Source organism: Furipterus horrens, unplaced genomic scaffold (assembly GCF_987537825.1).
Source record: "Furipterus horrens unplaced genomic scaffold, mFurHor1.1.pri manual_scaffold_2, whole genome shotgun sequence".
Classification (NCBI taxonomy): domain Eukaryota; kingdom Metazoa; phylum Chordata; class Mammalia; order Chiroptera; family Furipteridae; genus Furipterus; species Furipterus horrens.
The window spans coordinates 212,052,004-212,078,730 of NW_028327172.1; the positions used below are offsets into that span (position 1 = coordinate 212,052,004).

Below are 26,727 nucleotides of genomic sequence, written 5' to 3' on the forward strand. Positions count from 1 at the left end.
TTTAAAGCCAGGAAATAAGTGAAAGGAGTTTTTAGGTAAGATTTGTCTAAGGGGGTATCTGTGTGTGGTCAAATGGGAAAGAGACTGGAGCGAGGAGCGCAGGTTGTCGACCCCAGCGTGATGAGGGCGGGAATCCGAGTGGAAGGAGGAAGTGGGTGTAAGGGGTGTTTCTACGAGGAATCAGCAGGCCTCATGGAGAGATGGATAAGAGAGAGAAGGAGGAGTCCAAGCCACTGGCGTTTCTCACCTGCAGGGATGAGAAAGGGGAGACCCCGTGACTGGTGGCCTCCAGGACGAGAAAGCGTTCTGTGCCTCGGATCCGTGGCCGTGCTCAGCCGCAGCGCTGACTCAGGGGGATGAAGCGCCTTGGGTACTTCTGAAAGGCAATACTTTACGGAAGCTAGGAGCCGTATTAATATTCTTTGTGCAGTCTTAGTCACACTTAACATCTAGGCGTGTTTTAACTGAAGAGGTATCAGATGTGTTAACTGCATAGTGCTCTGACCTCCCTGTACATATCCTACCTTGTTTGTTAGAGCACCCCATCTTGTTTATTATATAATGAGGTTTAAATCAGTCTTCAGTTGGTTGCTGGCATTTATTGGGTTGGTCAAAAAGTCCGTTACACTTTTTCTGTAAAATAAAAGACACATTTTTCATTTTCACCAGTAACTATTAATTTGGACATTTTGAGTATGCCGGCTGTCTCCCACTATTGGCCTCTAGAGGGTAGAGGTCAGGGATGCTGCTAAACGTCTCCCAATGCATAAGACAGCCCCGCAGCAAAGAATTATTTGGCCAAAATGTCAATAGTACCAAGAAACTTCGGAACCCATTCTGACACGCTCGATCAGCCACAGCGCCTTCTCCGCACACGGCACACGTCTTTCCTTGTGTTTCAGATGCGTTTTTACCTTTCTTGCAATAATAAAGTACAATACACCAAAAATGTTGAGTGTCTTTTTCATTCTTCAGTATTAAAATGGCTGCACAAAAATTCACCAGTTTTGATAAGTTTTTTTTAATGCACGCTGATACGACAGCTGTCACAATACAGTCTAACAAAGTTGTTTCAAATGAAGTTAAACAACTAAGTGCTACTAGAGATATTTAGGAAAAACAACAACGAACTTCTTGGCCAACCCGATACTTTGAATCCATTTATTTGGAGATGAATTCAAGACACTAGAATATTTCTCTAGTTGTCAGAACCCTTTATGCGGGGAAGCCTCAATTTCTTTTTCTGAACCCAATGAATTTGGTGCCTTTGCCAATTGAAATATTGATTTCGCCATTAACATTGCTCAGTGGAAGCGCTTTTGAAAGTTCATTTCTTAAAAAGACGTTTCTAAGAATACACTTGGCAAGCCACATTGAGCACAGTGTTCTTTTTAAAATTGAAATATATTTGACATATAATGAGAGAATTAAGATGTATAACATGTTAATTTGGTACACTTATGTATTGTAATGTGAATGCCATTGTAGTTATAATAAGTACCTCTATAACATTACATAATGATTTCTTTTTAGTAGTTGGGATAATTAAGTTCTAGGCTCTCAGCAGGTTTGATAATTATTCACCGTACTCTCCATGATATCTCTGGGACTTATGTGCTACTCACTGTAAGTTTGTACCCTTAAACAGTATCTGTCCTGTCCCCCTGCCTCTCATGCCCTGGTAAACACCATTTTACGCTCTGTTTTTACAAGTTGGGCTTTTTAAAGTTCTACCTGTGATATCATACAGCACTTGTTTTTCTCTTTGTGATTTACTTAACGTAATGTGCTCAGGGGTCATCCGTGCTGTCACAAGTGACAGAATGTCCTCCTTCCTCACAGCTGAGTAGTAATCCCATCGTGTGTGTGTGTGTGTGTGTGTGTGTGTGCACCACATTTTATTTTTCCGTTATTCTGTTGTTGGGCACTTAGGTTGTTTCCATATCTCGGCTGTTGTAAATAATACTGTGATGGACACGGTTGTGCATATATCTTTTTGAATTAGTGTTTTCATTCTCTTCGGATACCCAGAGTTGGACAGTTGGGTAATGTGGCAGTCCTGTATTTAATTTTTAGAGGAACATCCATAGTGTTTTTATAGTGGCTGCACCGTTTTACAGTCCCACCGACAGTGCACGAGGGTTCCCTTTCTCCGCATCCTCCCCAGGACATCTCTTGCATTCTTGATGGTAGTCATTCTGACAGATGTGCGGTGATAGCTCATCGTGGTGTTGATTTGCATTTCCCTGATGCTTAGTGAGATTGAGCATCTTCTTTATGTACTTGTCGGCCATTTGGATGTCAAGGTCTAAGAAAAAAGATAATGAGGTTCAGATTTTATGTTTTTTTGTTTATATATGCAAGGTATACATTAAAACAAAATATACATGGAGAGGGGGAGGAAGAGGTGGAAGAAAGAAGGAAGGAAGGAGGAAAAGAAGGATGAAGAGCGGGAGGGAAGGAGTGAAGGGAGAGAGAGAGAGTGAGGGAGAGCGAGCTCGTGCCTGGTTCTGTGGGTTTTATGTCATTTAAAAGATTCCTGAGGGACTTCGATGTAATGTTTGAAAGTGTTTTTATTTATTTATTTTATAGAAAAGGAGGTAGATGGTAGACTCACTAGTCACGTGAAAATTGATTCTACAATAATTTAGTTGGTGATGAATATTTGTAATAAGGCTTTAGTCTCATTCCATTCACTGATTGTTGAAAGAGAGTACTTTAGTTCTAACCTGGATCGTTCCTGGTTGGGAGTCATATAAAATGAGTTATCAGCATATTGTGCCAGTTTTGTAAGGAAGAGAAAGGGGAAGAGGGAGAAGAGAAAGGGAATGCAGTTTATGAATGCAGCAAACACTTTTTGAAGGTCCGCTTCGTGCCAGGGACCACACTAGAATCTGGGGATATGGAGATGAGGAAGTTGAAGTCCTTGTCCTCAAGGAACTCCCAGCATACATAGGGGCAGACAGATATTTAAACAAGTAACTATACTCTGGTTCCATTTCTCACAATTCCCAATTTAGTTAACAGTTTTACTTTCATTTTTTATCCGTTCTCCTCTTTCCCCCACCCCCATCCATCCTTCTCTGAGATAGTGTGAAAGGTGGTAGTAGTTGTTAACCATTGTCCTGGTTTCCCAGATTGTTCAGATTTTTTTCTGTTTACAAAGTAGTGAACCTTTAGGATAAAAAATAAATTTAATACTGCTATGACATTCAGCTCTTTAATAATGCAATGGAAGTCTTAAAAGAAAATGCATAGTCTTATATCTTCTTTTGGTCTACATTGCTGTCTGGCATAATAAGGGCGAAACTTCGTAACTTTGCGTTCAAGCACAAAGCTCCTTTCCTCTAAGGGCCACTTCGTTATTTTCGCCCCATTGACTAATAGCAGAGAACAACTGAGTGTACTTTGTGGCTCCAAAAATAAAAGTTGATGCTTTGTAGGTACCATTTTCTCTGAAAATTCCAGTGAATGACTTTTAAACAAACCAAGTACTGTGAAATCACCTGCCAGAAGTTTATAGTGTGGAAATTCTGCTTTGTTCCTCATAGAAAGCAAAGCCTTGGTTTTGGTTTCCAGTTCAGAAAGATGTTGCCTTCTTAGTTCTTCATTAATTTGATAAAAAGTAATGGTGAATATCCGAGCCATTTATGTTAGTTGATACTTTGACCAAATATCTTGACCAGAAGTCAGTAACTTGGTTGTGTTTATAGGACGGGGTTTAAACTAACATTTTGGAGGAGAAAAGAGTTGCTTACTGGTTATGAAAATCCCTTTTCTTTATTGTCATGAAACGGTTCGGTTTGGGGAGGGAGATAATTGTGTTCAGCTTCCCCCCATCGCACCCCTCCCCAGTACCTCGTGCTGTAGTTGGTGGTGTCAGGCTGCGCGCCTAGTGAGTCGGGTCTTGTCCGCAAGTCACTCCTGCTCGCTGGGAGGCCGGCGCGGGGCCCGCTCAGAGCTGATACGCCCGCGTCCTGCTCACTTGCTCAGCTGTTTGCTCAGCCTTTATAAGTGTCATCCCAGCCGGCAGCCTTGTTAGCATGCTTCTCTGCACGTGTGAATTATTAGATACCGTGATGAAGCGAGAGTTTTCTGAAATAAGATTTGACACTGAAAAAAAAAAGGAGGGATAGTGTCAAGTTGAAATCTTTGGAGAGCGTGTTATATTTGTCATGTTTTCTTGTCATAGTCTGAATTTTCATCCTAAGGGTTATAGCAAACAAAAACCTAACACAGTAGTTTTGATTCTTTATTTAGCAAAACTCTTTAGATATTTGAAGAAAAACAAAACAAAACAGCTGTTGTGCTTAAATACTGCATGGCAGGATTTTTTCCAATGATAGAAAAGTACGTTTTGAACTAGCTTATTGGTCTATGGAACTTGGAACTGCGGATGTCGGCCGCGAGGAGCAGGCAGTGCGCACCCACAGGACGTCTTTGACATGCAGTAAGTGTCATTGAACGTAAAAACTGTAAGCGCCATGTGGCTTCCTCTGATCTGCGCATCCTCCACCCGCCTTCAGAGAGCGCTGATTACTCCCTCCTCACGTTCCCACAGCATACGGCTACCAGTAAAGCACTTACCTCGTGTCTCATATCTGTGTACGTACTTCTCCTCCCATTAGGGCCACAGCGACTTGTGAACAGACCCTGCGTGATTTGCCTGCACGTTTCCAGTGTAGAGTGACCGGCGCACAGCAGACCCTCAGTGACGGCTGTTGCCGCAAATGGAATGAACTCTTGCACTGCACTTTAGCATAGGAAAGCGGCGTGATTCTTAGTTGTTCTCTGAAATACTGGGAGTTATATATGTGCTTTGTAATTGGAATGTCAAAACTAGAACTCACAACTTGTGGGAAGTTCAGTAGACATGTCTATTTTAACACGTAGACAGAGTGATAGAGAATAATGTTTCTTGGGTCCTTGTTTATTTTCTTTCCTTTTATATGTCTATATCCTGCTGTTTTCTTCTGTGACACGTTTAAATTTATGTGTGTATTTCTTTTCCTACATTGGTGTTCCCTTCTATTGTCAATCATTGAACATACTTTCTGTTTTTTCTTCTTCATTTTCTTTATGTTGTACGGAATTAACAGCGTATTGTCAGGGCAGAAATAGTGAAGTACCCAGAAGAAGATCGTCAGCGTACCAACTCTGCCCAGAGTAGACTCTGTTCAGTACAGTAGTGCAGGTATTAACGGATAAATTATTGCAATTTGGGGGAGGAGGGTGGTGAGAATGAGTGAATGCTATCTTGTTCTTCTCCCCTTATGAATAGAGAAGTTCCAGTGATTATTGTACATTATTGGAATTAATATTGCATACGTCCTGTTTTAGAACTTTGAAAAATTGATCCTTTGCCAGGAGACTTATGAATTAAACAAGAAATTGGGAACAAATTAAAATAACATTTCAGTTACTTTCACACATATTTGTCTTTATGGTTGTGTTTATTACATGTGCAGTGAAGTGGAGAAGTGAGGCATTTATTTCATTATTCATTCCTTAACCATTTTTTCCTGAAATAGCCTGGTAATTGAAAGAGTATTTTTAAAATTTGCCTTGAATTACCCTTCTTTGTATGCTTGTATGTGCAGGCTATGTAAAAGCATTAAAAACAGTTAAGTATTTGTTTTAAATTAAATTATTACTTAGAGATGAATATTAGGGCATATTGCTAAGCTTATCATTTAAGATAATCTTTGAATGTGGGTTAGAGGGGAGGGAGGGTTAAAAGTATCTTTTGGTTTAAATTATTTTGAAAACATGCAGCAATTGTCTAAATTTCTCATGCTGCATTTTGTTAGTCATTGTTCATATATAACCCATTAGTGAGCTGTTTGGAAGTAAGTTAGGTAGTTGGGAGAAGGTTTTAAAAACTGGCAAACTTTTGAATGTTGGGTTGCTCAAAACATCTCTCCTTCATATGTGATTCCTCTTGAACATTTATTCCGCTTCTCACCGGCTCCCTGATTGCTGTAAACATTCTAAAAAAAGTTGTGGCTGGGGATAGTGGTTGATGGAAATATTAATAAATAATGATACTTCTTCCTTTGAAATAATGAAGTCTTGTCTATCAGTTAAAATGTGTGAATGATTAGTTTTAATTCCTTTGCTTTAAGTTAAAATCGGGGTTTAATATTTTGTATTAATTTATCAGTTTTTTATTAGACTTGTGATACCCTCAAGCTTATGTCGTAAAATCAGGGAAGACTGAAAAATGAAATTGTTATTAGATACTTAGGAAAAAAACGCCAGCCCCCTTTTCCTCCAACCCCAGCTCTGCAAGTTTGTTCTGGTTGATTCTTTTAATATCAGTTCCTGCTTCATTTATGATGTCTGTCATCAGGGGTTCACCTAAGTTCAGAAAATAAAAGTATACTTTAAGGAACTCTTTCTCAATGTTCTGATGTCCTGATAATAACTCTGTTTTCTTTTATGACAGAGGGTGGTGAAGGCAGACATCGTAAACTACAACCAGGAGCCTGTGTCAAGAACTGTTAACCCTCCTAGAAGCTCTTTGTGTGCGGTTCAGTGAGCGCCGGTTTCTTTGTCCTGCCTGGTCTGGCCGCCCCGCGCCTCTGTGTGGGCCGAGGACCCGGGCACTTGCCTTATCAGCACCCATCTCTGTAGTTCAGCTCACACTTCCCTCCCGGCCTGCCTCGTCACGCGCGCTGCCCCCCAGCCGCAGGCAGCTCCGTGGACTGGAAGGAATTCAGCTACGGGACCACACACTTTGAATTCAGAATGGAAAGCCCATTCTCTGGAATTACACTGCTTCATTGGAAAAGAGTAGCGTTGGTTCTCTTTAATGTCCCCTCGTCTTTTTTTCCCTGAGGTCAGTTTTTTAAACAACTATGGAAGCTATCCAAGTCTTGATCATCAGCCAGGATTTTGCCACAGCACGTTTTCATTCTCTTATCTGAACTCGCGCGTGGCAGAGTATGCTTCGGAGTACGAACATTTAAACCAGTGATATATTTTTATCTACAAATCCTAAAGAAGGAAAGTCTTTTGCTATCTGTTGTGAGCGAAAACATATAAAGCTGTATCTAACTGAAAATGCTTGAAATAAAGCTGAAATAGAAATATATTTTTTTCATTTTTAAGAAAGCACCTAAATGGTTTACATTGTGTGTACAGCTCACCGAGTGGCGAGTGTCTGGTATTGTGCTTTTATCGCCGGACCATGGACGTTGTGTCCTGCGGAGCACTCAGGTGAGAGGGCTTCCCGAGTCTGGGTGGATGGCCCGCTGCTGCTCCCCGCGGCCCGGCGCCCGCAGACCGCCTGCGAGGGCTCCCGGGGCGAGCTACGCCTGTCGTTGGGTCGCGGTGGGTCGGATTTGTACCTGATGTTCAGACGCTTTCCTCCTGCAAATAAATTTATTTAAACTACGTGTTGGGGGGATTTTTCTCTGGCTGCTTTTTTTTTTTTACTTACCGCACACAAAGTGTATTTAGCTGTAACATCAGTGAGTGTGTGAAGTTTAATACCCAGCTAGTGGTTTAGGGTTATGAGGTTACTGTGTTGTGGTGACTCAGTCCAGCCTCGGCAGCCTGGCATTTCGGGGTGCGTGGCCGTGCGTCCTCCCTCTCTCTTTTCTCCCGTCAGTCTTCTGCGCGCGCTCTCCCTCTGCACACGGAGACTCCCTCCTGTGTGCTGCGTGCTGCCCCGCCTTCCTGTCTTTCTGCACAGGCCCCTCTGCCCGGAGCTCCCCTCTCCTCTGCAGGTGTCTGCCCTCCGCCAGCCGAGCCGGCCTGCAGTCATCACGAGGACAGGGCTCTGTCCTGGTCACGGTTATGTCTGCTTTTGGTGCTGAGGCACAGTGCCTGGCATGGCGGGTGCGTTGTATTTGCCACATCGGAACAGGAATGAGTGCTGCCCCTCCACAGAGTCTCCTCGTCTTCACAGCCAGGAGTTCCTCGTGAGTACCTCTCGGACGGCCATTACCCCTTCCTGCCTTGAACGACAGTCGTTTGTGTCCTTGTGTTTTATTGTTTAATAGGACACGAGCTTAAGGAAGGGCAGTTCTGGGTCTGCCCTGGTCCATGTCTCTCAGGAGTGCCCAGGCAGGGTGCCTTTCACAATTGCTGCTGAAAGTGTGTGCAGAAATTTTGGACACCTCATTTTACAGCTGTAAGAAATTTTAGAAAACTTGTGACTTCACATCCTGTGTGGCTAACGAAACTGAAGTTCGGAGAGAAAAAATAACTTGCCAGGGGTCATGGAATCCCAGAGCCAGACATCACAGGAAATCTTCTATCTCTAGGCCAGGGTCGACACTGGTAAAGAGTGATTTGAAATTTAAGAAAGTTTTAAAATTGTGATTGCTGTGCTAATTAGTCCGTGAGTCCAATCTTATTCTACTTTAATTTTTATATTTTTCATTGTATAGCAATTAAACATCCTTTAAAAAAAATCTTCATCTGAGGATATGTTTATTAACTTTAGAGAGACAGGAAGGGGGAGAGAGAGAGACGTCTGTCGGTTGCCTCCCGTATGTACCCTGACTGGGCGTCCAACCCATGACTTTCTGGGGTACAGGATGGCACTCTGCTCAACTGCGCCACCGGCCTGGGACTAAGCATCCTTTTAATAAGCCTTTCAAGGTTGTAGGCCCTTCAAGGTAATTTAGTTTATCCTTCTTGTGCTGCTAAGTGTTCTAGGGAGGACATATTTTCTCTATATTCTTTAGGAGGATGTAAAGTTGAATAAAAGAGATCTCAGCCCTCAAGGACCTTCCAGTCTTGTAGGAGCGGCTTCTGTTTTTGCTGCCGTGGCTGCAAAGGCTGTGATTGATCGGAGTCTATTCAATGAACCTGCCCTAGGTTTACACTCAGTAAGAGGCGAGGCCATGCTCTTCTGGTCATTTTGTGCTGTTCTTACGTCTGCCTGAGAACTGGGGGATGTTCAGTGTTTTTCAGTCCAAGTATTGCAGTATTCCAAGGTGTGACTTCCCACATGTATGTGTGATGGCACAAGCTAAGTGCTACAGGCATGCTGTAGGAGTCAGAAGGAACTTACAGAACACTTCAGTTGTGTGTTTATACAGTTAGAGCACCGAGTGGAACTGACCAGGGGTAGAGGAATGGCCTTTGTAGGGTTGCTCTGTCCTGGGCGTTTCCAGGCACTGGTCACAGGAGGTATTTTCTTCTCATTCCAGTCTATGACACGGGTGTCATTGTCCTCATTTTACGCATGAGGACACTGAAGTTGAGAGTCACTGATAACCCCAAGTCCTGGAGTCAGTGGTAGAGCCAGGGTCCCCACAGAACCGTTCGTGTCTGAGCTAGGACGGGGGAGGCCGGGTCACCTGCAGGCCGCCTGCCTTTTGTGACGCTCACACAGCTGACCTCCTTCCTGAGAGCTGACAGGCCCGGGTGTGAAGCTGTTCCTGTGGGAAGTGACAGTGGCCAGTGCTGGGCCGTCCGCCTTCTCCCACACTGACCACCTGGAGCAGCAGTGTCTCCAAAGAGCCTGACGGGGGGGTGTGCCCGCTGCTCCCCGAGGGGAGGGCGGAGAATCGCCCCTCCCCTGCCCGCCTTGGGCCTCGCTGGGCTTGTGCCTCTCCCAGCTGAACTTGACCGGTGCAGTCACGGAGAGCCTTCTGGCTTGAGGACGGCAGGCACAGCGAACGTGCAATATAGCGACTGGCCAGAGCAGCCTTCTGAATTCCATATTACAATTTTCCCCATACCTCAGGTTTTATTTTTGAAACGAAAACGTTGGACTCATGCTTATTTTACTTTGTTACCTCTCCTGTCCACAGTTTTTAATTTAAAAAATTACAAGCCTTTCCGTCTAGTTTTAGGCACTTTGTCTCCTGAAGGCTCGTGCTATAAAGTTTCAGACTCATTGTGGTCACTTCTGCTGCTTATTGAACTTCTGAAAAACACAAAAGTTTTCAGCCAGAACTGGTCATTGGACGTTGCCTTTCAAGTGCACCCTCTATTATGTGTGGCAAACCGCTGTGGGGTGGGTTTTGGAGCGGTCCAGAGGGCTCCTGGGACTGCTTTATTATTCCAGAAGGAGGTAAGCCAGGGCCCTTTAAAGTCGATTACTGCAACAATGTGATGGGGCATAATCATTTGTGTGTCCTTTAAAAATAGAAAGGTTTTCTGGCCATAACCCATGCAAATGATTGCTGTACTGTTGGACATCCTGAAAAACAGTTGCAAGATTCAAAGGAAATGGAAATGCGGACCCACTGAGCATTGTGGTGGACGTCTGTCCGCGGCCTCCCCCTCATCCCGGTCACCACTTCTCCCAACAGCAGTGCCCCGGCTTCCTGTTGGGGCCCTTCTCCATTTCCAGCCACTCGCTGCTCTAGAAGTAGAGCCTCATTGGCTTCCACACATTAAAATATTGTTTCCTCCTGGCCTCCGTGGTGGGCTCAGAAATGAGTAAATAACCCCACTGGAGCTAATGAAACTGGAGGGGGTATTTGCTGAGGGTTCTGGAAGAGAAACCAGTTTTTTTAAAAAAAGGGGGGAAGAGGAGAAGCTTCTATCCCCTGAGGTCCGCTGGACTCTGACTACTGGCCTTGAACGAGAAGGACTAGCCCTGAGCAATGCTGGCAGCCATCTTGAACACAAGGAGAGAGCCTGCCCAGCTCCAGAGCTGTCACCAAGGGAGCCAGCAGAGGTGAAAAGTGGGGAGCATCTGGTCCCTGACACTGAGCCCAGATCAAGCCACACCACAGCATGACTCAGTTGGTCATGATTTTGGCTGGTGTTGGTTTTTTTTTGTTGTTGTTACTTCTTACATAAGACCATTATTTACCCGGTCTCTGCTTAGCACCAAAGATAGAGGTGAACCCGATCTGTGTTTTGTACTCAAGATCTTAGTCTAGGCACATGTATAACTCAGCGAAATGTGATCAGACTGTTCATTGCTTCACTAAAACGATAATATAGGAAGACGTGGCTTCACAGCAAGTGTGAAAAAAAATGGATTTCCGATAACTGGAATCAGGATAAACAGTTAACAGAATTGCCTTCAAGAGCTAATGTAATCTTATGCTATGTTAACGCAAAAAGAATCTGTTCTGTGACTTGGTTTGTGCATATAAATCACCTGGAGAGTCTTGATTCAGTAGATCCGGGATGGGGTTTGAGGTTCCGCATTTATAACAAGCTCCCAAGGGACACTTAACGCTGCTGGCTTTTGAGGAAATTAGGAGCGAAACTTCTTTGTCCTAGTTTTTCAGAGAGCAAAGTGGTGGCATGGAAGCTCGGCCCTAGGGACGCACAGTGCCTGGGGCACGGCATCTGCCTGCCCTCAGGTAGCAGGCGTCCTGGCCCCTGGGTATCAGGAGAGAACCCCTCCTGGCAGATGGTGGGCAGGGGCTCAGAGCAGGTCAGCTCTGGCCACACAGGGCCGAGGGGGCGCTGAGACAGGACTCGAAGGGGCAGCGAGGCCCCGACTGACAGCGCTGGGTGGGACGGCCTCCCCTCCCAGCACCCGGCCTGGGGAGCCGGCCTTTCGGCGGGGCAGGGCCTTTGGGCTGAGCGCAGAACAGCACACATTCCATTCGGCCGGGCCCTTCCCCGCGTCAGCTTTCCACGCCGGAGAGCTGGAAATGAGGAAAGGCAGACTATTTGTTTTCCCGTTCTGCTTCCAAGTCGTGCTGAACGTCCTCAGGCCTCCCACGCTGTGGACCGAGGCAGACGCAGGCTGGAGGTCAGGCTGAGGGAGGCAGGCGTTGCTGGCACCGCCCAGATGCCAGCTCCGTCCGTCACTGGTGCCCAGGCCTGCTGACGTGGCCTCCTTAAGCCTTCACCCACCTGGGCCCACGGGCTGCTCAGGGACAGGGGTCCTAGCCGGTGGCTCTTGGGCCTCTTCCCCTTTTCCACATTGCTGCTCAGGTTGCTTCAGCAGCCTGCTTCCTTACCTCCACAGTCTGCTGCACACACGGCCGTGACAATGAACTTGACCCATGGCTTTGAATTGAGTCGCTCTTGTTCTGGACTCCTCAGTGGCTCCTCATGTCCTTTTCTGTCAAAGGACAATGACTTGCTCAGCCTGACGTTCAGAATCCTCTCACTGCTTTCCCATTCTTCCTCCTGAGACATCTGTTTACTTCTCCTCTGGTGACAGCTTTGTTCTTGCAAGTGGTCCCTCTCCTCTGTGTGTCTGCTGGGATTTCCTCTACGGAAAGAGGGACCCTGAGGAGGCAAATGGGAAAACCTGCTTCTTCTCTTGGCTCAAAAAGCCATTGGCTGGGTGACCCATCACACCAGTTAGTGTCCTTGGGCTGTTTCCTGGGACCCTGGTCGTGGAGGGCCGTGGTAGGTGCCCTTTGTCGTCATGTTTGTACTGATGCAGCGTACAGGTACTGAACTCTTTGCAAACATCTTTACGCTGTATGTAGATTGTAGTCAGCCTGGGTCCCTCCCTCTTGGGTTAACCAGTGTGACCCTTAGAGTACTGAAGGCAAGATGGTGTGTGACTTCCCAGGTGAGGTCACAAGAGGCACTGCAAGCCTCCACCTCAGTCCCTCAAACTGCTCCTTCTGAGGGAAGCCAGACACCGTGCCATGCAGACACTCAAGCAGCGGTGCGGAGAGGGCCAGCGGAAGAACACGTCCCCCCAACAGTCAGCAGCAGCTGGCAAGTGAATCCCCGGCTTCTCATCTGATTGCAACCATAGCAGATACCTCGAGCTAGAAGCACCCAGCCGAAATGCCTCTAAGTCCTGGTCCGCAGAAATTAGGGGAGAGAAACCCTTACTGTTGTTGAAGCCACCAGTACAAAGGGCATGTGCATGATCTCTGACAGATGGGGAAACTGAGGCTAAGGGCGGTTTAGTAGCCTGTCCAAGGTTTTACAGTCAGGGAGGGGTGGAACAAGGACCCAAACCCAGCACTGTCTGGCCCAGAAGCAGGGTCACTGACCTGGCTAGCCCCCCTCCACCCCCCCACAGCACTGACGTGGGCTGACTTTTATCAACCGCCCTGAGCAAAGGCAGATAGGACCTCTGTACCGTCACGAAGCCTTGTGCCTTTTTTCCTGGTTGCCTCTATTTTGGTCTTAACATATTTTAGTAACGTCGGATTGTTTCTTATACACCCGGTAAATAGCCTTAGCAACCTTCCATTCAAAGCCGTTTATTCTAACTTGAGTTGTGTAAAGCCACAGCACACAAGTGGCGTATTAAAACAAAAGTAATCAACCTTCCCTGCAAGGAGCCTTTGTTTGCCTTATGTCCCTCTCCCTTCCTCTGAAGCCCAAGTCCTCCGCACCAGCACCCCCTCCCTTTCGGGCAGAACTTCACTGAGTAAGCCCTCTCGCGCCCTTCGCTTGTACACGGAAGCGAATCCCCCAGCCTTGCGGCCGACCACGCTTCACTGGGGAGCCCCGGCTAGCAGCACAGGCGATCTGGTGGCCCCACCACGCCACCCCGCAGACCTGAGGCTGCTCGTCGCCCTCCCCGCGCGGCCCGCAGGAACCCTGTTGTTTTCGTCTGCCTGGCGCCTGGCACCGAAGAGGCACCCAATAAAGGTTTATTGAATGGGTGAAGCCTATCTGTATCGCAGGTTGTCATGACGAACTGTAAACAGCCCCTGGGGCAAGCTAGGGAGCACTGTCCTGGAGACGGGCAGCAGAGTCCCTTAGCCACTAACCAGTTATGCGACCTTGGGCAGATTCTTCCCTGTCTGCCGAGGCTCTGTTTCCTTATCTGACATGAGTTTGCGGGGTGGCGTATCAGGCATCTCAAATCTGGGTGATTATCAGAATCGCGTGCAGAGCTTTAAAAAATAAACCCTGGCTTGAGGGCTCCACCCCAGATTGCAGAGTCCTGGATTCTGTTCGGAAACCAGTGAGCAAACTCATCTCTCTGTGTACCTACCTCTCCCTTAAGTAACCAAAAACATACGCCAGCTTTGAAACCTCAGTTTGCACATGTGTAAAATGGGGGTGATAACCACGGTGACTGCCCTGAAGACTTCATAGGGCTAAGAGACTAATCAAGGGGAGAAGGGCCTCAAAACCTTCTCACAATTCCAAACAAGTCCACGCACTATTGGTCATTTTACCTACTTTTCCGCGTGTGACTTGGAGTCCCCGTTTATTGGCGCCCCAACGCTAATAGAGCCCCTCGTTGCCCCTGCCCCCGTTATGGGTAGGTGATCCTTGCTGAGGCCTGTCCTGTGCTTCTCCCACTGGCAGTTCAGAGTTCCTTGAAGTGACCTCACTTGTTTCTCACTTGGGGGCGGGGCGTTGTCTCTTTCCAGCTGCCCCAAGGCTCTTGGCTCTTGAGCCAACTTAACCATTTCTTCTCACGCTCCTCCACCCCCGTTACGGCCCTTATCCCGATCCTCTGACACTTTCTCAAATCTGTCTTCTAAAATTGGCAGGTGGCCCACCAATAGATTGGCTAGGTGCCCTGTGTTTGGGTCAGGGAGTAGAGATGATGCTGAAGAAGCTGACAGAAAGCTGAGTGAACCAAGATGTGGGTGCTGTCTCATTACTTCTACAACCAGAGACAGAGGGGACCTAGTCCGGTGCCTCCTTGGTGCCATCTTTGGAGGCTGAGCGCTGACGATTGTTGACGGTGAGGAACAGGAGAAGGAAGGCAGAGGGAAGGCATCGAGGACTTGTGGAGTAGGTGCTCTGCTCCAGGTACCATGCCAGACACTTCGTACATATTTTTCATGACAGCCAAGCTTTATAGCACACCTACTTTCCGTGCGGTTTTCGTTGGCCACCGATCTAATCCGCATCCCGGGCCTCAGTGGGCATTGTGATTCTCAGCTTCCACGTCACAGAGCTGAGCCTTGGGGAAGTAAAATGCCCCGCCCAATGTCACCGTCAGCAAGATGCAGAACCAGGATTTGAACCCTACTCTTTGTGACTCCAGAGTTTGTCCTTCCCGACGGAAATCGTGTTTCTTCATGCCCTGTATTTAGCATTTACATCTCCAGGGGAATGCTTGAACCTAGAATAGGATTTCTTTTACGTTTTTGGAGCCAAAAATTATTTAAATTTTATGGCTAGGAAAAATGTAAACTCACACGTTCAGCAGACCAGAGATGATAAAGTATGCATTTGTCAAATAAAATTCTTTGCTGTGATCAAGTAAATCATTCCTTGGCCTTGTGAAAAATGAGGCCTCACTTGCACTGTTTTCACTTCAGCCTTCGCTAATATTTCTGTTATCTCCATTAGGGATTACCATGACGAATGCCTTTTATTCGCATCGTTAAGCACTTTGGCGAGTGTGTGAGCACCTCGAGCACCGTAAGTCCCAGGGGAGTGAAACAGCGTGGCCTCCTGGAGAGAAGAAACGTCGTGAGCGCCTCTGACAGGTTGGGGTTAGTGTCCTGTCTCTGCCACTCTCTCGCCGGGCAAACTTCATCAAATTCCTGAGCTCCCCTGGGTCTCAGTTTACTCACGTGGAAAAAAACATAGATGATGATACTTATCTCACTGAGTAACTGCGAGGATGGAATGAGATGACATACTTGTAGCACTTTGCCGTGTTCCTGGCGTGAAGTCCGTGCCGAATAAATGCCATGGCTTTTATTGGAAGCACGGTCCTAGTCACTGGTTATTTAGCAACATGTCCAGGGCTCCCTTTAGTTATTAGTCCATTGGGCAGCAAGATTGAGTGTAGACCTTACTGTCTGGTGGGCCTCACCTGCTGATGTACTTCTTCCCCCGTTAGAAATAGGTCTGACAGTAGGTGGTTGAAGCTCCTTAATGGGTGTATCTGTTGGCTGCAAGTAACAGAGTTTCTAACTTAAAGTGTCTTGAACAATTTAAAATATTGATCACCTCTTACAATGAGTATTCTCATGGTGAAACAATTCTGGGTTTGTTTAGGTTGCTCAAAGAAACCGTTAAGTTTCCAGATTCTTTCTTTTGCCATTTTCAGTCTGTTGGCTATTAGGCTGTCCCCCTCAGAGTCCCAAGATGGTTGCAGTAATGCCGGGCATCACATCTTTATAGCATAGAACTGGAGGTCCAAAAGAGGAAAGGGTCTACTCCATCCTCATGTCTCCCTCAAAGAAAGAAGTAAAATTTCCCCAGAACGTCACTTACAAGAAGACTTTTCAGCCCTTTTATTGGCCAGAATTTTATGAGATGCTTAGCCCAGTTCAGTGGAAAGGGAAATGATTAGGGCCAGTGATTCTCAGCTCTGGCCAAGAATGAATTAGGAGCCTTTAAAACACAGATGTCTAGGTTCTACCCCTAGAGATTAATTTATTTGGGCTCAGTTGGGAATCTGTGTATGTGTGCGTGTGTGCGCGTGTGTGCATGCATGTGTCTGTATACTCCCAAGAAGCTCTGATGAGCATCTAGCATTGAGAATCATTGGTTAAACTCTCCATGTTTCACCCCCTTGAGTGGGGAGCATCTTAGTGTTCACTGATGCACATGACCGTGAGATATCCGAGTTCTGGAAAGGGGCGTGTGGTTATTTGGTAGACATCCAAAAAGGACATGTTAAACTCTGACAGGTCTGAGAGGACTCCAGGTCTGGCACCTGTAACTTGCATGAGTTTGGTTAAGTCAGTCTCTCTGAGCCTCAGTTTGTTATGCAAACAATGAAGAAAATCCTACCTACCTCCTGGAGTAGAGTGTTAAGGTTAAATGTGACCAAGGAAGTGAGAACATTTGACACAGCTCAGGGCTCAGTACATGTTAGGGGACGTCCCTGGAGGTCAGATATTCCTGTCCAGATCAGAAAGTGTAATTGGTCCTGCCCTGGAGTCCCTGTGGCCTTTGCAGTGTGGTGGTGACCTGCATACCTGACCAAAGCAACAGCAGCAGCAGAGTTCGCCTGTGCTGTTGGGACAGGAGCCTCAGCACACAGTCGGTCAGAAAGAAGCCCCAGACAGGGCTGGGAGGGAGGTGCTTGGCGACCGTGTAGGAAGGAGTAAGGTGTGAGTTCTGGCTGGATCCTAGGGTGTATCAGAGCCTGCAGAACCCATGCTTAACTGCTTAATGGAAGCTCTGGGCATGGCCAGCCTCTTCCCTGTCAACCCGGTGGCCTCTTTATCTGCCTACTGTCCAGGAAAAGAGTTAAGTGTAAACTAACAGTTCCTGAAAATGGGTTGTCAAGTCACTGAACCAATATGTTACAGTTAATCTGTTAAAAACGGCAAGGCTCCCCGTTTGTAAACATCTCCTTGATAAGCCCTTTATAGCATATACAACCTGGGAAAATGAATGGCGCCCTACCAGCCGTCATGGAGTCACGGTCCCCCTGTGCTTGCCCACGTGACCTCCCAGTTCAGCCCAGTCCAGCCCAACCCAGCCCAACTCACTTGGGCCCACCCGAGCAGAGCCCAGAGCTGCTCCTGAGCTGGGACCCAGGATTCCCAAGGGGGAGCAGGTGAAGACCTCTGCCTTCAGAAGACTCAGGGAGTGGGGCATGAGTAACTCAGGGAGACTGCCCAGTATTGGGGCGTGCTTGTGAACTGAAAAGTCAGGCAACCCAGGGCTTGGGTCCTGGTTCTCAAGCTCCAAGCTGAGTGGCTTTGGAAAGTGAATGAGTCGCATCCTATATGTGTTTAACTTCTGTAGACTTAGCCCACAGACTTGGTAAAAGTGCGTGAGAAGAAGGGGGGCTACTACCAATAGCCCGCTGGGCTGTTAGTGACAGCCGCCCCAGAGCGAGGGGGGGAGGCGGGACTCTGCTGCCCTCGTCAGCGTGGGCTCTGCCTGTCTCTGTGCCCCGGCATCGTGCTGTGGTGGGGTGGGGTCAAGCGTGTAGGGCAGTTGTATTTGACTGCAGACCTCTTGCTGGGCTTGCTGACTTTGGACCCCAAGTCCCGTGTAAGGTGTGATTCCATTCTATCACCCCAACATGGTGGTGGCCCCGCCTGGGCCATGCTATGCCATTTTATCTTCCAAAGTGGGGGTGGGGGGGATTCGGTTTTCCCCCAATTACCCTTCTCTCCTAGAACCGAATACAGAGCCCTACGCCTAATAAATTAACACTAAAATGAACACGTGGTGCCTGTCTGCTCCCACCTTCTCCTTAAATGGGAGCAGAGGCAGGAACATTCCACTGTGACTCACCCCCCTAACCACGTTGGTCAGCTCAGCACTGAGTTCCTGACCCGAACAGACCAGTGAGTTCCTTCCCTAGGATTACTGAATTTAGAAATGGAACAGTGGCTTAGAAATAAAATATGGAGGCACAGTTTTTGATGGCATTCAAACCCCTGGTTCTAGTATATCCTGGAGTCCAAAGACCTGTCTGTCCTTGAGGGAGACCCAGCATCCTTGTAAGAAACTCACATGCTTACGGTTCAAGGTAGGTTTCAGTCACGTGCAAGCAAAGCAGTTCTAAGCAACACGACAATTTAGATCAGAAAACGTCCCATGTCACTTGGATCAAAGGTTCAAGAGAGACTCATTGGCAGAGATTCTCACAGGCGGTCCTGCCTCGAGCCCGGTTGGAAGATACTGGCGTGGCCACAGAGCTGAGGTGATGAGCTGGTCGTCACAGGCCTGGGCCGTCAGGGCGCGGAGTCACGCCAGCTGTGTGTTCTCCATGGCGACACTCTCTCAGGCCCGCCAGTGACGGTGCGCTGGTTGTGTGTCCTCCGGCAGCGGCACTTTGGGGAGATGGCCCAGCTCCGACTCTTCGGTTCGTTCTGACCCAGGACACAGGGCTCCCGTTCCACCGCTTTTGGTAAAATGATAACAAACTATTTTGAGAGGCAGTAACGGGCCCGAGGGTTAGAAGACCTGAGTTCTAGTTTCCTCCGTGCTTAGCAGCACTCGGTCTCATTGCTCTGGGGCTCCACTGACGGGTTTGTAAAATGAGGCTGTTAGACTAGAAATGGACCAGGAGGTCTGTCTTGCCCACTAACTACTTCCACATTCTCACCCAAATTACCATGCAATGTTCCGGGCACAAACTCGGGAGTGCAAGAAATATACCTTTCTTTTTCCACAAGGAATTTCATTTCTGTCCCAAGCCGCATTTACACTTGAGTGGTCGGTCCCATCTTTACCCAGGGCCACTCACAAATTCTGGAAGCTTCCTAGAGGCTGATCCACTTGGCTCTTACCACCATCTGCCGTCAGCAGCATCCACAGACGTGTCCCTTGTTATCCTGTTTTGTCCTCAGTTGTTGTTGGTTAAGTAACTTGCGCAGGGTCTCACATAATTTGTGAAAGGTGCAACCTAGCCCTGGCTGGTGTGGCGCAGTGGACTGAGTGCTGGCCTGAGAACCGAAAGGCACCGGTTCAATTCCCAGCCAGGGCACAGCCCTGGGTTGCGGGCCAGGTCCCTCACCGATCTGTGTATCTCTCACACATCAATGTTGCTCTTCTTCTCTTTCTCCCTCCCTTCCCCTCTCTCTGAAAATAAACAAAATCTTTAAAAAATGCAAATCCAAGCTGCAAAATTCTAAAGTTCACATAGTTGTAAATATAGATTATATATAGATATTTTTTCATAGGTAGATTTAAGATATATACATATACGTACACATGTGGGGCCTTTTAATAAATTCTCAAAAGTTGGTAAAGTAAGTTTCTTTACCCCCATTTCTCAAATGTAGAGCCTGAAGCTCCATTTCTGTAATTGTGAGGCCCTAATAAAGAATACTTGGCAATCCTAACTTAGTTCTGTCTCATCCCAACCCCAGGGTTCTCCCCCTAAAATTCCTGTCTCAATTACATTTTAAAACGTAGGCGAGGCCTTAGGCACAGTGGCGAATGGAACACATGCTAACTTCAGGGCTGGCGGGCACCTCGGCCACCTGCCCTGTGGTGAGGACAGAAGCTGTCCTGTGGGTTGGAAGCGGTTCTTGGACATTCCAGCTGAAGGCCTGTATTCATGCCAGTGGCAGCTCCAGATTCTTCTGGGAAAGGGCTGTGAAGGAAAAGGTGAGGAGTAAATTATGGGGCAGGGGATGCTTCCATCACGGTAACCTGAAGGATGGGAGGAAGCTTTCCAGCAGAGGGAAATGCTGTCCGGAGCCTGAATTCTTGGGTACATAGAAGAATGAGAATCGTTGTCTATGGAAAAACTTGGCTATCATCAAATAAGTCCTGCTTTAACTTTAAAGTCTTTTTTTTTCAGAACAAATTTAGTAAACTTTTGAAAATCAAAGACCAAGTGCTAAGAAGCACCCCCCAAATCTTCATACCTTAACAGAAGCAAAGTTGGTGTTAATGTCCCACAAAACTTTCTGAAGTTTCTCTTAAAAAGGATTATAACTCTTGAATTGCTAATCACTCATCTTTTTCATTTGGCGTTATTTTATAACTCATTTTTTTTTTCACATGGCCACATATTTTTATGAGTGCAAAATATTTCATGTGATCCCGTCGGCAGCCGTCCGTCTCGAGAGACGATGGTGTAGCTTCTTAAGAGTCTATCTGCACCGCCGAGAATGGCTGTGCAGTCCGACTCGGGAGTGACACGGTATCTGTCTCCTCCCGTGTTGAATCGACATCTTACGATGACGCTGGAGTGTCCTCTCCAGTGAAGCTGAAGCTACAGAGCCTGGGCAGGGTGATATGGAGGGTCTGCTGTTGCCCATGCAGCAGACCCCCCCTCTCTTCGCAGCTGAAGGGTCCAAGGGAAAGACGGAGTCAATACAGCTTGGCTTCAGGTGCGCCGCAGGAGTTGCCGGTGTTGACTACAACGTCAAACCGCCTTAGGGACTCCGGCTCCGGATTTTCTGTCGGGGTTTACTCCCTTAGCCTTTCCCCTGAAGAGGTATGCCGCAAGGCAGCGGAGGTTTTTTGGAGTCAGAGTTTTCCTTCTCTGATGTGCCCTGACTGGAAGATCGAACCAGCGACACTTAGCTCGCAGGCCGACGCTCAATCCACTGAGCCAAACCAGCCAGGGAGATTTCATGTGATAGGTATAACATAATTGTACAATCGTTTACCTATTTGGGGGCGGAGAGGGTCTCCCTGGCCTTTTACCTCGGGTCAGGGCGCACTGTGCAATCTCTGCCCCGACAGAGCGGCCTCTGTGCCTCGCCTGCGTCTTCTCCTGGCCTCCGAGGGGAGCCCCGTCACCCATTCTCTCCGCCTGTGCTGCCAGCCGCCCGCCTGGGCACCTCCTGTGGGATCCTGTAGAGTCTGCGATCCCATCTCTCTCCTGCGTTTTCGACTCTTTAACGGTCATGTGTAAGATTCTCCTGTCCTGAAACATCCGCCTTTCTTTGACCTTGAGTCCCTCAGTTACCTCTCCAGTGTCCCTCTCCTCACCCCCACATCATATCTCAGGGCATCGCGGCTTCTGTTGCTTCCGTCCCACTAGACTTGCCCTTGCGAAGACCGCCAGCTGGTGCCCGAGGACCGTTGTCAGGGCGCATCTTTAGGACCTTGCTTTTCCTCCTGGCTCCTGTGGCCTCGGTGACGTCGCTGTCCTGGTCTCTGAGCTGCGCTCCGACCTGTGTGTGTCTGGCGTCCGCCTCCTGGCACCGGTCTGCCCCACCCCATCCTTCCCGGCGCTGCTCCCCAGGGTCTCATTCTCGGCCCTCCCCTCTCCTCACTGTAGAGATTCTCTTTCCCTGGACTTGCATTCACTCTGGGTGTTAACTTGCAGCAAGTTGCTGACGCTCCCCTCTGTGTGTACCCCCAGCGCTTCTCCTCAGCTTTGCTCAGGCTTCCAGTTCACAGATACTTACCAGGACTGTTACGTGTGCCAGGGTGCGCTCTTGAGCAGATTTAAAGAGGGGGGCAGCATGGCCCCCTCTGACGTCACATGTCCGCGTTCTGTTGGTATCTCACTCCGATGACACACTTGCCGCCGACGCTGGACTCATTCTGCTGCCGCTCTCCCACGCAGACCTGCTTCTCCGCCTGGGCCCTGCCATCGCCCTCCAGCTCCGGGCCCGACCAGGGCCGGCTCTCACCTCAGTCTGCATGGCCGATGATTCTCGTAATGAGCGGTTTTGAACCTGTGTGTCGGCCTTCTCCGTGCGCACCACAGCTCCCTCCCTGGCCCTCCTCTCCTACCTATTCTTCTGCAGTAATTTTCTCATGGACCTCAGGGCTTTTAGGGTGGTTCCTAAACACAAACATGGTGATGCCGCCCTGTAGTTAAAACTTGTGGTGGCGTCTCATTCCACGTGGGAGAAGCTCCAGGTACACGACTCCCTCTGCAGCCTGGCGCTGCTTACCCCATGGCTGTTTTTCTGCCATTCTGCATCTCACACGCTAAGCTTCATAGCACTGATCTGCTATAATTGCTTCGTAGGCGCATTGTTCCCTTTGCCTGTAATCCTGTACCCCAATTTCTCACGTGCTCAGTTCTCTCCCTCCCCACCTTCCTGGGCTTGCTCCTCCTGAGCTCTGCGCAGTTTCTAGCAGCTTCTACTTGCCTTTTTCACAGTGTAGTGAAACATCACATTGTTCATCGGTCCACATGTCTGTCTGCCTTAGGAATTCAAGTAAATGTTGAACAAATTTTAAAAATTTCGTGTGCGCGCCTTAGCAATTCTATGTTAGTTACCGATCACTCTAGTTCAGAACAACTTGTGGGGTTTCCCATTATAAAACCTGGGGAAAAACATGTCCACGGCATCGTCCAAAGTTGCCCAACTGGACCGAGAGTTAGGATTTCACCTCTGACCTCCTAACCTCCCATCCCAGGCACTGACTTTGCGACCACAGCAAAGCTCCCAGAATTTCAAGGCACTGGACAAACTCTCTGCCCCGCAGATTAATTTTAGAGTCATTGAAATTCTGCCAGCTCTGGGGGAAGTGATTGGGAGCCAGTCTGACAACCAGCAAAGGAGGAAATTACTCTGTGTCTATTTCGAGATGAGAGAGTTGTAACCACGGGCCCTCCCCGAGTGATGCTGTTCGAAAAAACATAAATTTAATACTTTCATGAAACTCAATCTCCTAACCATAAGTGTTTCAGGGCTCTCTTTGATGTTCAGGAAAAATAGTCTGGTGCCAATGTCTTCTGCACATATGGTGTGAAAGCCTCCTTGCTCGTGGGCCCGGTCCGGGCTCCGCCACTGTCTAGGAGGAAGTGTTAATATTTGTTGCAATAACTCAAACGTTAATTCGTTTAGTACCCACTATGTGCAAAACACACTGAGTTGCTGGAGGAGGAACACAGGTTTCTGGGTCAGGCGAAAGGTGTTTGAATCTCGTCTTGGCCCCTCACTGGTCTCAGGTCGTTGGCAAAGCATTCTTCCCTGGGGTGTTCACACGTACCTTTCAGGGAGACAGGAGGCATTATGTGGGAGAAAGAACAAGAAAGAGGCTGCCTAGCACAGTGCCCGGCACCTAAATCTTTCTTTAAAAAAGAAAAGATCTAGGAAAATCCTGTTCCTGACTAATATAATTTGGGTTCACAATTGTGGCTTTTGTTACAAACAGCATTAAAAACCATTAGGGATGCGTTAATTAGAAATGTATTTGGCGGCCCCCCACCCCTCCAGGGGCAGGTCAGGAAATGGTTAAGAGCGGACTCCTTGGGAAAAATAAAAGCCTGACCTGTAGTGTTTGCTGATTTCCACGGTGGCGATAACTCCTGCCCTGGCTGACTTCGGGCGCCCCGTGTGATGGGACTGCGTGTGCGGTTGGGAAGACCTGTAATGTCTCGCACCGTGTGGAGCTGGGGGCTGGGGGCTGTGTCCCCGCCACTCAGATACAGGAGGTGTGTCCAGCCCCAAGAGCACAGTAGAGTTTGTGAAATATTTGTACCATAATTTATTAAAATTTAATTTTTAATCATGCTTATGTTTAATCGCTGGCCCGCAGAGACCCTGGAAGTGTCACAGTCCCCTCTCAGGAGCTAGATGGGTCCGCTCCAGCACACCCCACACACAGTTCCTCCTGCGCTTTGTTTGCCTCCAGTGGCGAGACGTTCAGGGGTGGGCAGCCAGGGCTGGGGGCGCGGGAAAGCCACCCGGGACCCGGCACCGTTCTGAGGACAAGTCCTTCGTCCTCGTGGGTCTTGTCGCACGACTGCGAGATGGCTGCGGCCCCTCCACATTCCGCCTCCACGGCCCCGGCAGCGAGGAGGAAGGGCAGGAAGGATGGCGTGGATGTCCAGTCGCCGCTGTAACGAGGGCCCGCGCGTGTAACGCAGAAGCAGCGGGCGCTGAAAGCCACGCAGGTTTCTGATCGGCGGCCCCGGGGGTCGGACGTCTGGGACGGTTCTCACCGCGCCCACGTCGCGGAGCCCACGGGCTGCAGGGGAACCCGCCGCCTCGCCCTCCGCGGCTTCGAGAGGGGCCCGGGCTCCTTGGCACGTGCAGCCCTTCGCCTGCAAAGCCGGGGCCGCAGCAGCTCCAGCCTCTGCTCACGTCGCTCTGCCGCCACCTTCTCCCACTCCTCCGCCCCTGAGAGCCCTGCGCGAATTTTGGTCCTTTCGGGATAATCCAGGATAACCCCCCCATTTTAGGGTCCTTACCTAAATCCCATCGGCAGGGTCCCCCTTTTTTTCCCTGCAGTATGGGATTTTATATTTTTATTTTTAAGTAATTTTATTGATTATGCTGTTACAGTTGTCCTAATTTTCCCCCTTTACCCCCCCTCTTCCCTCCAGCAGCCCCCCTTAGTTTATGTCCGTGGGTTATGTGTGTAAGTACTTGGGCTTCACCCTTTCCTATATTATTCTTGACTTCCCCCTGTCTTATTTTCTACCTGCCAGTTATGCTTCTTAGTCCCTGCACCATTTCCCCATTTCTCCCCCTCCCCCCTCCCAGCTGATAACCCTCCAAGTGATCCCCATACCTATGATTCTGTTCCTATTCTGGTTTGCTTAGTTGGTTTTTGTTTTTTAGATTCAGTTGTTGATAGTTGTGACTTTGTTGCCACTTTACTGTTCATACTTTTGATCTTCTTTTTCTTAAGTAAGTCCCTTTGACATTTCATATAATAATGTCTTGGTGATGATGAGGTCCTTCAGCTTTACCTTGTCTGGGAAGCACTTCATCTGCCCTTCTATTCCAAATGATGGCTTTGCTGGATAGAGTAATCTTGGTTGTAGGTCCTTGCTTTTCATCACCTTGAATACTTCTTGCCAGCCCGTACAGCTCAATTTTCTCATGGTTCTGGTTTTTGTTTTTGAGATCTGTTTGCAATTCATTCTGCGGTTGTGCAAGGAGGCGAAGCATGTCTACTTATGCCTCCATCTTGACCAGAAGTTCTGCAGAGTCTCTTTTGCCAGAGAAGGAAGTTTCACTAATTCCAGTAATGAGGACATGAACAACCTTGGGGGCCATTGTTCTGCCCTTCATGGACACCTTCACCAGGGGCCATTTTCTACTTCCCATGGACTATCACAAGGCCTTCCCTGGTTCTGGGCAAGGTAGGAGATGTTTAGCTGTTAGAACAATCTAGAAAATGTGGCTGAAGTAGCAGGGGCTGGAAACGGCAGTTGCTCAGCCAGCCGGTGGTGTCTGTAACGTGGGAAAGAACTAACAAGTCACCAAGCAGGTCTCTCCAAGGGGAATACAGCTCACAATCTGCTAGTTGTTTTTCAAACACAGGCTACTACCCTAAATTAGTACTTGGTGGGTCTACTATATTTTAGGTCATTGTTCAAGGATGAGTCCTTGCCTGCCCTCCCCTCTCCTCTCCTTTCTCTCTTTATCTCCGCTTCCCAGCCTGGCTTCCGGCATGCAGGAGACAAAGCAGATGAGTTCCTGGGCTCACTTTCATGTCTTTCACAGGGCAGATGGGGGGGTGAACCCCTCTTCTCTTCAGATCAAGGGGGAGGGAATAGGACATAGCACTGTGGCCCGCTGCCCTCACCCGTCCACCATTAATCACGGTGGAAAATTTATGTCCCTGGGCTCTTCCATCCATTTCTCAATTGTTTAGACATTGAGAGGGCAGTGGGGGGTGGGGAGGGGTTAAGCACCCACAGACATCTGACTTAGGGAGCAGCGTCACCTGCAGTGGGGGGACTTCACGGTGCTGACACAGGAGCTGCTCACTGGCTCTGCCGTGTGCCTGTGCTTTTCTACACGACAGGACGTGTGACACAGAAAAGCTGACAACTGGAAGAGCCCTTGGTCACCACCTTGGCCACTGCGAAGAGAACGGGACACCAGAGACAATGGTCCTGTCGTGTCAGGCAGGCCCTTCTCCGGCGGGTGGGCAGTGAACACTGGAACGCGACAAGGCCACACGGTGTTTTTCATATTCCGTAGCAGCGCTGAGGCTGTCCCGCCCCGCCAGGCAGTGTCCCTCCGTAAGGTAAGACGTTTGCTGTCCCGCCAGTGTCCCTCCGTAAGGTAAGACGTTTCAGAACGTACTGCCCTCAGACGCTCTGTGTCCCTCAGAAGCTGCCAGGCTTCTTTGTCGTGACAAGGACGCTGAGTAACGGCGCGTCTCTGTGTCTGAAGCTCAGTGTCGCTGTTTCCTTCCTTTCTTCCCCAGCGCTGGTCTGTCTGCTGTGCTAACCTGTCTGTAGGTGGGTGCCTCCCCCATCGTCGGGGCAAAGGAGGCGAAGTAGAAGCAATGTGAAAACTGGAAGAGTGGGCAGGCACGAGGGCAGCGGGCCACGGAGCTCTGGGAGCCCAAGGGCAGCCTGGGCAGTCCGGGGCGCAGGGGACTGAGAAGCCACATGCGGAAAGAGGCCGAGCCACAGAAAGGGGGCGGCCATTTGGATAAACACTGACATCTCTATATAGTGCTGAGGCCGGAGGAGGCCCGGAAGGAATTTTCGGGGGAGAGCTATTATAGACTAAGAACTTCCCTTTTGAGCCTCTCTAAACAAGGGCTTCATACGCAGATGGAGCAGTGTGGTTTTTGCTGCTGCTT

General features: G+C 48.6%; 1 protein-coding gene across 2 annotated transcripts in view; it reads left to right on the plus strand.

Moving 5' to 3' along the window:
- RAB28 (RAB28, member RAS oncogene family) overlaps nt 1-6,793 on the plus strand; it is a 73,369-nt gene extending 66,576 nt beyond the window's left edge. The window contains exons 7-8 of one of the 2 annotated variants that reach the window (XM_090267069.1): nt 5,100-5,194; nt 6,449-6,511. In XM_090267069.1, coding sequence (XP_090123195.1) covers nt 5,100-5,189 — 90 coding nt within the window. In that variant the 3' untranslated portion in view covers nt 5,190-5,194; nt 6,449-6,511. Of the gene's footprint in view, nt 1-5,099; nt 5,195-6,448 lie in introns of both variants that reach the window. The other variant, XM_090267068.1, reaches the window with a different exon arrangement.
- Nucleotides 6,794-26,727: the final 19,934 nt, after the last annotated feature.